Genomic DNA, 16,111 nt, shown 5'->3' with positions numbered 1-16,111 from the left:
ATTATTATTTTACTAGTTACATCTCAACCCGCAGTGAGACCCCTCACCCAGTAGCCTACTAATCATTATGATATCCTAGATTATATTCTTTCTCTAAACAAGAAGAAATCTGCTAACCGGGTGAATTTAGGTTGTTATTATAGCAGCAACAATAAAGAGCTGAATGCTGCTGCTATCACAAGCATTTATGAGCACTATGTTTACTGCCCCTGGCTGTACATTCTAATGGTCAACCAAATACACAAGTTTCAATTATTGTCAACATGTTGCATCACCTCCTGGCCCTCCGAGCCGTCATCTGAGCGAGAGCGTTGCTGTAAATCAACACGAGAGTGAAATAAATTCAGTTTAAAAACGTGAGAACAATCTAATGGTGGACGGTGCTCGGTAAAGGTCGAAGGGCACTTCCTAGTAAATACTCCCCGTCTATCCTAAAAGCTTTAGTCACTCATTAAACAAGCATATTATCAGCGACCGACTGTAAGTGTACGCACTGGTATAAACTTGATCGGTGGTGAAGCGAGGAGCAAGAGTCAGTCGTGTCTCAAAGGCCACGAGCAACAAGACGAAAAAAGTAAAGCCAAAGGGTGAAAGGATTTTACATTCTGCTGGAGGTTACAGCACAGTCAGGGTCATTCATGTTCTCATTATTTCAGGAAATGCTTTCATATGGTGCGAAATGTGAAGAACCAAATTTAGTAAAACCACTGGTAATTGTAACGTATGCCAGCCAGGGTTGGGATCCATCAGTTACAATTACGTTTTCAATTATCCATGTTCAATTACAGTTCAATTACGATTACAGTGACCAGCATTTTTCCCAATTACAATTAAACCTAAATAATTTTTTATCCCCAGAAAGTAAATTACAGTTAATCACTTTTGTTAGCATCTCTTATGATAACGGCTCCTAAATCAGCTGTAAAATACACTAAAAACAAATGACTATCATCTAATTTCTTTCCTATCTATTGGTTGCCTTGTTCGGCTTCCTAATCAATGAACAAATAGGTTTTAATTATTTTTAGAGTGGGCATCTGAACCTTTTTTTTGTCAGTATACCCCCCAATTTCAATTTTTTTAACATGGGAAAGCTTGATATGATACATATTTTAATAATTTTTAACTACATTTGTGTAGAACTGCACATAGAACTGTAACATGGTTCACCAGTTTTAAGTTAAACTATAATTGACATTTTTTATAGAATTGTCATGTCAATTACAATTACAAATTCCATTATCTAAACTCATTTACAATTTAATTACGATTACGACATGAACCAGTAGTGGTTAGTTTCATTTACACAATAATTAATGTTTTCTCTGTCTTTTTTACTTTCTCTTGCGGGCCCAATTGGACGCTCCAAAGGGCCTGATTTGTCCCCCGGCCATGAGTTTTAGACATGTGCCCTATACTGACTCAATGAACCCCATATGGGTTCAATCCAACCCAGATTAAGAACCACTGACCTAAACAGTGCTTTAACCTTCACGTAAATGAAAAGGAAACCGCGAATTCAACTTCCATTGTAAACCTTTAATCAGTTCCGATAAAAAACATCAGTTTAAAAACGAAATCAGAAAAAATGTTGAACAAAATAACAACAATCAAGTCTTCATACACAGGAGAGGAGGCGTTGTCCAGCAATCATTTCCCATCAAATTTAAAGCAATTGGATAATAATCTATCACAGATTATCATCCACTCATTCACTGCCTAAAACTATAGTGATACGTTGGTACAAAACTGAACTTGGGGTCAAAGTGCATCGTCAGCCATTCACTTCCCATTTGTGGAAAACAAAAATGATTAACAGTTGAAATACTGAAGTCCAAACATAATAATTTGTATTTAATAATGGCTGAGTGTTGAGAAGTCCTTTCATTCCTTATTCCTCCTCTAGTCTCCATGCTCGTCCTCTTCACACAACGGGGTAGCTAGCGAGATTAGCAATGCCACAGGCGTTGCCACGGTTGCGTGCCATCAGGATGTAGCCACCTTTCCCCCAGTCTTCACTCCAGCTGTCAAAGAAAAGACAAAAGATGGAGACAAAAGACGTAAAGAGAGTTATGAGCGGTGTTGAGTTTTGCCTGAGGTTAAACATCATTTCAACTCATAGCCATGTCAGTGACAAACACGGCTGATGGACAACATCAAATCATCGCCATGGCAGCAGAAAGCCACGGTTTTCATTTCAGCGACGCCTTTGCACCACCTGCTGCCTTTCATTCAGGTGAGTTTGTCCCACCTGTTCTTCACGATCCAGAACTTCTTCCCCTTGCTGTTGACACCGTAACCGACTGCCAGCACGGCGTGATTGATGTCGTCTGGGTTACATGACGGGTCGTAGTAAACACCTGCGCACAAGACAAAAGAAACACTGTTAGATCAAGACCCAAAAACAAGCAAGTAGGACCAGGGCCAGCCTTGCTGCTAGGCAACCCAGGTGGTCGCCTAGGATGTCATCTGCTGAAGGGGTACCAAATTACAACCCCCCCCCGCAAAAAAAATAGTAATAATATTTTAAAAAGGTATAATACATTTGAAACACACCCTTTACAATCACTGTACATGTTTTCTCTTACATTCATTAGATTGCTCTTTTTGGCATATGTAGTCATTCTTGTTCTATTTTATATCATTCAATTGTGTTTTTTGCACATTGTGTTCTTTTGTTTTAAGATTTTTGTTACAAACTAGTCAAATCACACAGGAAAGTAGAAATTTCCTTCCACTGAAACTTTTATATTTTATTTTAACTTTTATTTGTTTATTAGGGGATCCCCATTAGCTAGTGCCATGGCAACCAGCTAGTCTTCCTGGGGTCCGTAATTGCATTGTTTTGCATTGCTTTTGGATTTGGCACCATTGTTGTTGTGGTTCCTGTAAGGACATTTGCACTATACCTGTAGGTGTTGTAATGTATAATTATAATTTTTTTAAAATAGGTTGTAATTATTTATTTTTTTTTTGATGCATTGTTGTGTCAGAATTGCATTGTTTTGCCTTAATATTTAAAATAATGTGTACACTCTGTATAGACTATTTTTGTAAACTTTATTTATTTATTTTTTTTTTTTAAACATTTTGTAATTTACCAACTAATTCAGTTGTACAAATCTCAGCCCCTGCAAATACAAAAACTCAATAAAAAAATAATAAAATAAAATAAATAATAATAAAATAAAATAAAATCCACAATATTTACAGAGCTCAGTTTTCCAGTTCTTATATCACATGACGACAGTCATTTTCAATCTCATATTGTTGACACAACTCTCAACTTTTCTCAAATCTGGCAAATTTTCCTCAAACTATTCTACAAAATGTCCCCAAATCAGGGACATTTTAGTGACGATCCTGTGGGGACTGATATACTTAAAAATGTATATATAATTTATACGTGGAAGTGCAAACCAGGGCACATTAATGTTGAATTTTCTCTTTCACCAATAAAAAATATGTGGCCCACTTAAGGTCAATCTGGTTAGTCCCCTGAACTAAAATGAGATTGATACTCACACTTGGTTACAAGTAATAAAATGCTTACTTTATTGTTAGAAATGAATTTATAACCATCATTGGTAACTCATTTTCATGTTTCTCTGTCCATATTGTAGCTGCTGTGGCTGTAATGAGTCAGTAGGTTGTGTTAAGTGCCTTTTTATATGTCACTGACCTCGCTGGTAGAACTGGAAGCTGCTTAGTGTGGCGTCGATGCCCACTGACACTGGACCAACTTTGAACAGCGCCACAGCCAGAGCATGTTCGTCACCCTTTGGGATCTCTTTATAACCTCTGCACTGGGCCGCCATGCCTGATGGGTTGTACTGGCACGCCTTGGCCTGTAGAAGAAGAACGAGAAGGAAATACAGTATAAATAGGAATCACATTATTTACTTTGTGGTATCTGAAACATCCACCATGAATATTTAAATCTTAAAGGCTTTATAATTTGATAATCAGTCATACAGATAACACACACAGGAGTGTCCTACCTCTCCAATGTATGGGTAAGCATCCTCAGAATCAATGCCACCGTTGTCCTTGACATACTCAAAGGCATTGGTCATGTAACCTCCTCCACAGCCGTCGTTCTCCTGAACACAGTCCACCAGGTTCTGAGGACTGAGGTCCACGAGCTGACCGGTCATCTTGGCTAACTGGCCCTCAAGAGCCCCGGCAGAACTGAAGGCCCAGCAGGAGCCACAGGCACCCTGTGAAAGGGAATGAGTTACTTACTAGAAATGCAATCATTTTTAGATTGTTGTGGCATTTGACTAGAGCTGGTAATGTTACGTAGATCGATCACTCTATTAATCTGTTAAGCTGACACAGAGGTGGATGCACCCTATCGACTACAAACCAGGGCTGGGTCTGTGCTAGGTGTGGCTTCTGGGGTGACCAATGAGATTCTGGGGGTCACTCCTGGCCACGAGTTTAGCATTTCAACTTTGGGTATAAAAAGATCTGAGCTGGCAAAACTTGTCACTAATTCTGGCTACTCTGTATTTATAACACTGTATAACAAACGTGATCAAACATTCATTTTGGGAAAAAATGTCTTTGGGGTTACGTAGAAATGTGTGATATAAAAATGGGGTTACGATCCCAAAAAGGTTGGAAACCAGTGTGTTAAAGTATTAGCTGCAGCATAGAGGGTCTTCTTCTTTTTGTCCACTAGAGGACGCACATTTTTCCCAGACTGCCTGGTATATGGACATTAAAAATTAATTAACAGTACATACATACCGATCTGAACAGCATCAGATACAGTGAGTTTTTTCCTGTAGTTTTGTATGTGGGTCTGTTGTGATGTCAGGATAAAGGGTTATAAACACTATCTTTAAGTAATTTAAACAGTTTGTAGCTGTGCAGATATTCTCCAGTGCTGATAAAAGAAGCCAATGGTACAGTCTGCTGTATTATAGGTGCAGGTTTGTATTTAACCACCAGGGGGAGGCAGTGTCATGCATTGCACACAGTGTTACTCAAATACCATACCTGTGTACAGATATACTGCATTTTTATACAGTATATTTAAATTATAAAAAGCTTATTCTATTTCACATTGTTTAGGTTCTGTACATGATGAAACTGAGGAGCATCTATGAGGAGTTTGCATGTTCTCCCTGTGTTCGATTGGGTTTCCTCACTTTTAAAACAGACACTTTAGGGATTTTACCACAGTTGAATGAATTGCAGCGACTTCAGTTGACCATCTGCCCTTTTCTGCAGTTGCATTGTTCAAATATAGTATACTACAACATCAGAGTACCTTTAATAAAAAGTAAATATAAACACAAATATATATTTTGGCAGGTTTGCATAGAATTGTTTCTAGCTCACAATAAATTAAAAAAAAAATAAAAAAAATTATAATGTGATTTAAAAATGCCTTTAAATTTTCCGGCTGAAGAAATTTGCTGTTTTTGCTGCTGATACATAAAATAAATAATTATAAGGTATAAGTCCAAATCTTCTAAAAAAAATAAAACATCTAAAAAAAATGGAAGACAAAACAGATTAAAAAATGGAAAAAGATCTACTCTTGCATCTTGTTTCTCCACCGAATATTTCTGTTTTGCACTTTATTTTGAGGTAACAGATACAATGTATCTCCCTGAACCAGGTTTTATGTACAGTTTCTTACGTTTTTTTTAGTCTTATTTTGATCAAAGCATTGTCATCTGATTTAAATTGAATTATATGATTACACATGAAGTTTTCTGACCTGGTTTTTCACTGATGTCACCATGTTTTTCTTGCGATAGTCGATGGATTTGGGAATCCTGGACACTCCGTCTTCCAGTTTCATGGTGAGGTTTTGCTGACGATTGTTTGGTATCTGCAGGCCTGTCATCTTTTCCACTATTTCCTCTGACGTCTGCACAGAGACAGATAGAGTAGAGAGAATACAAGGAGGTAGATGGTGGTAACATACACAAATGATATACTGTATAGACCTATAGAAAAACATTGTTTGAGGACAAAAATAGAGCAGAGAGTTAGTTTTTAGCCTCAGAATAAGTTAAGCAAATACAAACCAAGAACTCTTGAAGAGGAGAGTAAATGATTAAAAAAAATGAATATTAAAGTCTGGTTTCCTGGCATGTATCATAGAGAGAGAAAGCACATCCGTTAATTTGCCTCATCTCAGCTAAGTGCTTCCAGTCAAATTAAAAAAATATCTTTCACACCAGGCCACCTGTTCTATGCAAAAACTAAAAAGTGGAAATTTCTCCAGTATCTTAGACGTGTGTGTGTGTGTGTGTGTGTGTGTGTGTGTGTGTGTGTGTGTGTGTGTGTGTGTGTGTGTGTGTGTGTGTGTGTCCCTGTCATTAATATACAAGCAATGCCTGTCAGGATGCTTGTTTTCCTCTTTTGACATACAGCTTCACTGATCTGGCATCATTTTCACACTTTAACATCCATCAGTCATGCTCTGAGATGCCATTGACAGCAGCTGATTTAAAGACATTCATTCCATTTAGTTGCACGTCATTGTGCATGAATAAAGGAGGAAAACAAAGTGTCGATAAAAAAAATGGGCTGAGGAAACTCTGACACTAATGAGTCTCTTTTCAGAAGTTGTGCCGTGCAAAAAAAAAAAAAAAAAAGCAATAACAAACATTCACTAAAACAGCATTTGCTATTTCCAGCAGATCCTGAGTGTTATTTTATGTAAAGATAAAGCAATAAAAACTGTCTGTCCATACAAAAAGTATTAACCTATGCACATGTCAGAGTTTGCCTTTTTGGATTTATTTCAAAGCTGATACAGTGGCTTGAAAAAAAAGTTTTTCATTTCTCAGTGAAGCAGCTCTTAGATATTTGATTTATGGGTTAGGTAGAGTGGAATTTATTTTTGTGTGTGAGGAGGGGGGGGGGGGTAATTTTCCAGAGGAGTGTGCGTGACTATGATTTTCTGTCTCTTGGATTAGCCGCCCAGTGATTGACTCACTAGAACTCACCTTCTGCCCATAATAAAAAAAAAAAGAGATTGGCTCCTTTGTGTTCAGCAGCATCTGCCTATTGACATAACCACTAACATATCTACATTTTTTTTATTAAAGGAAGTGTAGCGTGGAATTTGTTTGAATCAAAAAACGAAAAGACTTGGAGTGCTGCAGCACAAAGGCAAAACCACGTGAGTCAAATTTGTTTTTAACACATGAATGATAAATTAGTGCTGTTAAGAGATTAAAAAAAGTGTGTGATTCATTAATCATGCTCTGTAATTAATTAAATCTATGTAATCTCTTTTTTAATCGCATCTAAAAAATGCTGAGAAACGCCCTCAACTTGAGGTATTTTCATTTAAATGACATTATTGTGTCAGATCAAAACATTGATGTATAACAAAGTAGTTTTATAAAGTCATTGTTTATTTCTATCAGACCAAGGGCTACGTGTCATATTGCTGTGTACTTTTATCAAACTCCAAATAATAGAAAATGCAAGTGAAATGCAGTGCTATAAGATAGCTCATCATAAACAATAAGAACACCTTTCTAACACCAAACTTGTTGCTTTCTCTCGCCTTCATTCAGATAATAATATTTATCCAGTGAGTTTGATCATTTGTCATTCACAGCGTGCTTGCAGCATGTAGCAGATAGCGCTGTCCGAGTTTCCACGCTAGTTATCCTTGCTAGCTGCTACATGTTTAGCATTGAGGGATGTAGCGGAGGCTACAACGCTCCGGTGATAGGGCAAACTCTTTCTTGCACAATTTGCACACAACTAGGCGTTAGTTTTCCATCCGGTGTTTTTAAAAGCCAAAATTAACGCAAACAAAGCTGAGCAGCTCGGCAGTCTCCCGTCTTGTATTGTAGCCTGTGCATTGGTATTATGGGTAAACTGGGAACATAAAAAAGTAATGGTTCCGCGCTATTTGGAGTGCTTAAAAAAAAAATTAACTGAGTTATTTTGAATCTTTCCTGTAATTAATTAATCACAATTAACATGTTAAAGTGACAGCCCTACAATAAACATCTATTTATTCTCAGGAATCCTATCAACCATCTTATGCATCCTGTTATTTACAGTTAATTAACTCACTATTTAAAGCTCACAGTTGTTGATCATCTGAGGTGCAAAGAACATTTGGTAACACTTTACTTGAAGTTTTATACATAAAGGCTGACATTACGCTGTCATTATTATAGCATTACACCTGTCATTAGCATGAATAAGTCATCATGAAGGCTGTTATTAAGTGTCATTCGTTATCCTAACCCCTACCTTAACCCTAACCCCTAACCCCTAACCCTACCCTAACCCCTACCTTAACCCTAACCCCTAACCCTACCCTAACCCCTACCTTAACCCTAACCCCTAACCCTACCCTAACCCCTACCTTAATCCTAACCCCTAACCCCTAACCCTACCCTAACCCCTACCTTAACCCTAACCCCTAACCCTACCCTAACCCCTACCTTAATCCTAACCCTCACCCAAAAACGCCAACATAGCTCCAAAGGTGTCATAATTTAGCAAACAACAATTAATGACACTTTATGTCAGCCTTATGTATAAAGTGTTACCCAATATTCACCATCAAATTACTGCGTGAAGTGAACCATCCTGAATTATAAAGGATGGATTATAAAGCTAAATAAAGGATGAATTATAAAGCTAAATAAAGGACGAATTATAAAGCTAAATAAAGGATGGATTATAAAGCTAAATAAAAGATGAATTAAAAAGCTAAATAAAGGATGGATTATAAAGCTAAATAAAAGATGAATTATAAAGCTAAATAAAGGATGGATTATAAAGCTAAATAAAGGATGAATTATAAAGCTAAATAAAAGATGAATTATAAAGCTAAATAAAGGATGAATTATAAAGCTAAATAAAAGATGAATTATAAAGCTAAATAAAGGATGGATAATAAAGCTAAATAAAGGATGAATTATAAAGCTAAATAAAAGATGGATTATAAAGCTAAATAAAGGATGAATTATAAAGCTAAATAAAGGATGAATTATAAAGCTAAAAAAAGGATGAATTATAACGCTAAATGAAGGAATAATCATAAGGCTAAATGATGGAGTCCCTTCATACTCACCATGTCTCCCAGGTGGTTCATGCCCATCTCAAACGAATGCATACCCAGCGCTGCCTCTTCGTTGTGGGCCGCAATCATTCTCATGTTCTTTTCCCAGATGGTTCTTCGGATCCCCTCTTCACCCTGAGCCAAATCACAACAACACTAGACCTCAGAATCCATATTCATGTTTGTAGTCAGTGACATTAAGAGGGAAACACTGGTGGATCGGGTTACAACCGCCCTAATTGAAATACTTTCTGCAGTGTTAATACTGACAGCAAATCTGGATTTAGTTTTAGTCTAAAATGCAACTTAGTTTTAGTCTAAATTTAGTAATTTTAGTCAAATAATGACATTAAGATTTTAGTCAAGTAAATATGTTACAGATTTTATGCATGTTTTTAAAGACTCATTTAGCATTTATCAACCTTGATATGGGTTAATATTAATGTTTGTAAATATACACAGACAGATTTGATCTGAGCTGTATGGATAGTTTCATTTTCATTAGTTAACAAAAATATCAATATGTTTTGATATTGTTTTCATTCACATGTATTGTTTTTTCATAGTCGTTGCTGCTCCTTAAACAATCTTATCAAAACGGAGACTTTAAATTTGATCAAAACTGAGATATTAACGTTATTGTTTAACACAATAACAACTGTAACCACACCTACATCCAACCCATCCAATTCCTTAATTTCCATTTGCACATTTGTTGTTTTCTTTCTGTTGTTGTTGTTTTCCTAATTTTTGTGTGTCCTACATCTTGCACTATTTTCCAATGTTACCATTTATTTTGTTCTTACTCTTACTCTCTGCTCTTATATTGTGTTGCTGCAAGTGTGAATTTCCCCTCTGGGGATCAATAAATGTACAGTATATCCTTGTCTATTCTATATGAGTAAATCACCATCTCCTGTGCCCAGGGGTCACGGAGGATCTACTGCTGGTTCCTACCAAAGCTCGTACTGGACGTAAACCTCAAACTCACAGTGTCACTGACTGTGGCTTCACTTCATAAAACCATTTAGAGAAATTTGAATGAAAGAAATTCTGACCTAAATAGGAAGAAAAACAACTGTGTGCATGACTGACGAAGCCGTTACTTCATCATTTGTGTAAATTAGAGGAAAAAAACAAAGACAAATCCACATCTGAGTGAGGGAATCGTTCTCATTATTATCTCAGCTGGTATACAATACAAAGCCTTTATAACAAGGCCTTACTGCAAAGAATCATGATCTTAATGTCAGTGTAAGTGATAATAACACCTGACAGCCATAACAGACCCATCTGTGCTGAAGAGGAAATGTTTACTTTGTAATTAGCAAAAGCAGAAGCCTGAGATTCATTAATTAGGACCAATTATACCAGTGGAGGGAAAACGTGCTGGTGTGTATCAGGCACCCAATGAGAAATCTTCATAAAACTGTGACGAGAATCAATATGAACGAAATAAAAGTTTAATTTAGTTTAATATAGTAAAACATATGATTGAGACAAATGTAAGAGATGCAGCCATGGAGTTCAGTCAGCTATGCTATAAATGTAATACAACCATGGTATCCCGAGTCTTAGCAACCATTAGCACAAGCATAATCATTATTTCTGTCTCAATATCTATTTCAGTAATGGGAAATGCAAATGCTGCCAGGAGACTTTGATTCTATTAGAGTGATGTCAGTTCAAGGAGGGTTGGTTGAATCATAAAGGCTGTTGGAGGAATACTGATTAAAGTCACACACGCCTTTTTTCTGCTGACCGTGCAGGAATGTTAATTCACGGCATGCGAAGATCACAGGAAGATTTGCACATTATGTTAAAAACTTGTTCAGGGCTCAAGAACAACATAAAACATATACACACATGCAGTGAGCTATATGAATTCAGAGGTACATGCAGCAGTTTGTGTAAACCGCACATTAGGCACTCACTTTATATGTGAAAACATACACACTTACACACACACACACATCCTGCAGCTGTGGAGCTGTGACCTCTATAGCTAGAAGTAGAGCAGATGCTCAGTGAGGATCCAGGAAGTCAATTCACCATCATGAGATTAAACAAACCAACACTGGAGGGGAGCGTTAGCATTGCTGCCTCAATGCTAAAATGTTAGCTTTCCTAATGTTTCCTTTACTAAGAACATACGGATTATGTTTAATGTGACTTCAGAAACTAGTTTATGAAGAGACCATGAAAGAAAAAAAAAGAAATGACAGCATCCATCTCTTAATTCGGTTAATCATCTAGCTGATCATGTATTGTTCCATGCTTCCCATATATGTTAAGTCTCATTGCTGCATTAAAACCACGGCAACACGTCTACTTCTACATGCTTCGTCAGCAAATACCTTGCAACCCACTCCTAACCCAGCTATTCCTCTTCTAACTAATTAAATAGTGTCTTCTGTTGGCATACAAGTATAACATTAGTGCTTCTGTTCCAGGGGGTCCTGCTGACCGCTCTCTCTGCTTATGCCTCTCCATGTTGCTCATGGAAGAGCGAGGGGGAGCTCCCTACGCTTTGGGCTTTCCACACAGCTGCTGGAAGGGCAGAGAGGTCCTAGAACAGAGCCTTACCGCCAAATCTAAACTGCACACAATTTTTCTAAAGTGATCCTGACTCAAATAATAATTTACTCAGTAACGGTTGGGTGTAGAAATGTAACAAATTACTACTTCTTTTAAAACGTACTCACAGTAAGTACAAGTAAAATTACTGATTTAGAAATATACTCAAAAAAGTACCATAAAAGCAACTTGATTACAGTCACTCGAATACTTGTGATATTATATATATATATATATATATATATATATGTATGCTAAGTAAATATGTAGATTATTCTTGGGTTTATTCCTACCTGTATAGTTTTTGAAACACCATTTTGCCTGATGGAATAAGAAATAAGAAGAATAGGTTCATGCTGAAAATGTTGGTATTGTTTCAAGTTAATGTAGTCTCACTTGGTTGATTAAATTTTAATTCAGAAAATGATAGTAGTATAGGTGAGGATTAGGTCATTTTATATTAAAAGGTATATATTAAATTAAATATCAAACACTTTCTTGATGCATCATTAATTTTCTTGCATATATCTAAACAGAAACATTTAATTAAATATTGACAAGATTTCTTTTGCCAAAACAAAATATCTAATTTTAACTACAAAACACTGCAAACTTGTCAGAAATCAGAGGGAAGAAAAGTCTTCATATCTTCACACAACAGGAATAAATATATGCAAAAGACAAAAACTATTTCTTCCTAGAGAAACAGGTCAGCAGTTGAACAGAAGGCACGTCTGGTAAACTGAGTCAGATGCAGACAGACGGTGAGTCAGTGTCTTCAAAGCCATTTACTGCTAGTGCTACAGTATCCACCAAACACTGAAAATAACCCATAAGAGCTGCACATATGTGCATTATTATGGGCAATACATTTCTCCAAAAATTACACTGAATATCTATTAAAAATTGATGCAATGTTTTTAGCAATAAAATGTGTTTTTCGGAGTTCGCACTCTGGTCTTTAGAGCCTAACTTGACCCATGTAAACTCTATCAAATTCCAACACTGCCTGTTATTGCTTTTGTTTTTGTTACTTATTTTATTTTGGTACTTTGTCTATGTATCTTGGTACTATATCTTGGCCATTGATTGGGTCATTTTTGGTGGTTTATCTGCTTTAATCTGTTTTAAATGTGCTTTATAAATAAAGTTTGAGTTGAGTTGTTATGTTAAACCTTTTGTCATTATATGGTTCACGACTTTATCAAAAATACAAATATTGTGATTTGGTTGTTTTTGTTGGATGATTTCTAAGATTTTTGGGGTATTTTACAGGCTTCTTTAAGCATGTAAACTATATATATATAAAATTATTTTAAAAAGTGGACTGTTAATGCTATTATTTTATTTATTATTGTTTTTTTTTGCCTTTCATATGGCCCACAACTTTAAAAATACTGATATTTCAACGCTTTGGATGATATCCAGGTTTGTTTTTTTGGTATTTTTTTTTTATTGACCACAGTATGCAGGATTACTACTGACCAGGCCATTGTACTCTCTCCTGTGAGTCGTCTTCCAGTCCTCCCACTGAGCATCCAGAAAAGCCTCCTCCAAGTGTCCCAGAGCCGCGGCTGCCAGCAGCAACGCGCACACACACGAAAACATCCTGGGAAACACAACAAACACTCACTATTCAACACCCGACAACAATGGCAGGTGGTGAGAGACAAGCAGCAATATTTAATGGGCAATTTAAACTTGATTTGGCCTAGATTGTGCTAAACATTACTCGCTAAAAGCCTGGCAAAGCATGCAAACAGGGTAAGTCATGGGGCTTTGAAGAGTTATCTAAATGGCTGCATCTGTGCAGATACAGTATGTGCCACTAAAAAAACTCTCCTCCTGTTTGTTTTACCACATTTGTGTTGGAATGAGTTTCCTTGAAAACTGCTGACCTCGTGAGTTCCCACATTTTAAGGCCTCATTTATCTCTTTTGATGGAGGAAGAAAAAAAAAAGCCTCGTCCAACATTATCTTCTTCCCACACACATTGATTGTACCTGACACAGCGTCACCTTTCTACAGAGATAATGGAAACGCTGCAGTCCTATGCTTCATGCAAATGAGATGCAGTTTGTGCACAATGTTTTAGTGTAATAGAGGTCTGACCAATTCTCCAGATGATAGTTTATATAAAGCATTAGCAGACATGATAATGATCTATTGAATTATTAACTGTAGTGAACAGGTTTGACTTCTGTTTTGACTTCAAAGACACACATTCAGGTAATTCTGGGTCATAAAGTAAGTGAGCATACATGCATGTGTTTCTAATGTGTGTATTCATGATGTCTCTAAAAATCAGTTCAAGTTATGACATGTTTATCTAGTGAAACTATGACTACAAGTCCACACATGCGTTACCATCAGACTACCTTTTTTCCCAGGTGTAAGTAATGGATTACAAGTACTCACGTTACTGTAATTGACTTAATACTAGTGCTTTTTTTGAGTATATTTCTAAATCAGTCATTTTACTTGCACTTAAGTTTGTTTTAGAATAAGTAAAGTAATTCATTACATTTCGTTACTGAACATTTTAATTTTTTTTTTTTTTTTTAATGATCAATGGACATTGTAAAACTATAAAAAATTAAAATGACCGGAAAACAATTAAATGCATCACATCATAGCCGACCAATCAGATTAAACGTAATGCACGGCGCCAAAACAGCATTGAATGCTGGTTATTTTCATACTTTAAGAGTTTATAAATGTAGAGCTTAGAGCCTGAGAAGTTTTTATTTTTATTTTCAATTTAATTAATTGTGGAAAATAATTTAAGTTCCAATTGTGCAAGTATGCAAGGGAACTATGGCAACATTTATTACCAACAATAAACGTGTGGGGTGAAAATAACTGGTAAGTTTTTACTGGCACTTGAGTATTTTATGTGTGACTTGTACTTGATGTACAATTGTAATCAAGTAACAGTACTTCTACTTGAGTAGGATCTATCAGTACTCTTTACGCCTCTGCCTGTTCTAACCAATAGTTCAGAAAAAAAAATAAAAAACTCTAAAACCAGCCCCGGTTTAACCGAAAGTAAAACCCACATCAAGACCAAACGTACCTGAAGCAGTTCCAACGGTTTGGTGAAGTCCCTCTTGAGTCTGAAGTGGCTTCTCCTGCTGCTGAAGTAGATCTCACTGGTTTTATACTGGGTGAGGTTTGAGGAAGTACAGTAGAAGCTCCACGTTCAGGAAGCAGATCTCTTCTTTTTTTTCTTTTCTTTTCTTTCTTTCTTTCTTTCTTTCCCCCAGCCAGAGGAATTACATCTGGTTTCACTCAAAAAGCACCACCCTCCAGAATCCAGATGATGTCAGGACTCAGGAGTCGGGTTACAGTAGGGAAACTTCCCAATAGAGGACTGGTGCAAACTGTGCTGCTGTCTGGAACTGAGAGACATGACAGAGTTTTGGTTTGAAATAACTTCATTAAAGGACCTATAAAATGTGTGAAAAAAAAAAATAAATAAAAACATCATTGTTTGGAGTTGGAACTAAATGATCCACCAAAAATGCACTGTAAATAACAATCATGGAGATTAGTGGTGAATGGAGCAAATAATAGAATATACCTTTATTGATCTCCAGAGGGGACATTCAGTTGTTGCAGCAATGTAATAAAAACGAGCAGATAGTGAGAAACAAAAATAAATACAAACATAGATAATAGTGCAACAATATAAAAACTGTAGGACAGACTTAAATTAGACATACATTTGTAGGACAGACACACATTGTATAAATGTATCTGGTAGGGCTGCATATTTATGGTCAAAATGTTAATCACGATTATTTTGATCAATATTGTAATCACAATTACTTATGTTAGGAAAAAATCTTTTTATTACACTACTTTGAAACAAACAATATGTGTACAGTTTACAGGGTAAAATTAAGCTTTAAATAATATTTATGCTAATATATATATATATATATATATATATATATATATATATATATATATATATATATATATATATATATAATTAACCCCAACAATTTAAAATGTTCCAAAGACTAACAGAATAAATACATTATTACAGAATGCAGAGCCCATATTTTAAATGTAAATATTACTAACAATCAGGTTAATTTAATCGCGGCAACCAAAATCATGATCACGATTAGAATTAGATTAATTGTGCAGCCCTAGTATCAGGTTGTGGTGATGCAGTATGTCATTTTGGCCATTTTTGTTGCCAAAATTGATTTTATTGTTGTTTTTTTAGCTCAGTTGGGGTTCAAATAAGCCAGAAATATAGGGGGGTTTTTTTTCTCTTGCTCCTTGACCCAATTTTACGTCATTATTTTCAAAACGACTGCATCCATGTTGAACATGCCACAAAAAAAAACACCCTTCTAAGTTACACATAATCACAAACTTTGTGTCTAAACCTATGTTTTTGATTATAAGAAATGTCCTGGTATATATTGAAGTGATAATGGAGTGGCAGAA

The 16,111-nt window shown here is 36.0% G+C and overlaps 1 protein-coding gene across 1 annotated transcript; it reads right to left on the bottom strand.

Annotated features, from left to right (window-relative positions):
* Positions 1-1,518: 1,518 nt before the first annotated feature.
* On the bottom strand, positions 1,519-14,918 carry ctsk (cathepsin K). Its single transcript, XM_028469947.1, has 8 exons — positions 14,721-14,918; positions 13,130-13,253; positions 9,080-9,202; positions 5,738-5,890; positions 4,002-4,220; positions 3,683-3,848; positions 2,252-2,360; positions 1,519-2,024 (listed from the first exon to the last, which is right to left on the bottom strand). Exons 2-8 carry the CDS (start codon positions 13,250-13,252, stop codon positions 1,925-1,927), a joined length of 993 nt encoding a protein of 330 aa, XP_028325748.1. The 5' UTR covers position 13,253; positions 14,721-14,918; the 3' UTR covers positions 1,519-1,924.
* Between the last annotated feature and the right edge of the window lie 1,193 nt (positions 14,919-16,111).

The sequence above is a fragment of the Gouania willdenowi genome, chromosome 16, assembly GCF_900634775.1.
Source record: "Gouania willdenowi chromosome 16, fGouWil2.1, whole genome shotgun sequence".
NCBI classification, from domain to species: domain Eukaryota; kingdom Metazoa; phylum Chordata; class Actinopteri; order Blenniiformes; family Gobiesocidae; genus Gouania; species Gouania willdenowi.
The sequence above is the reverse complement of the archived record's forward strand: the minus strand, read 5'-3'. Positions and strand labels throughout refer to the sequence as shown.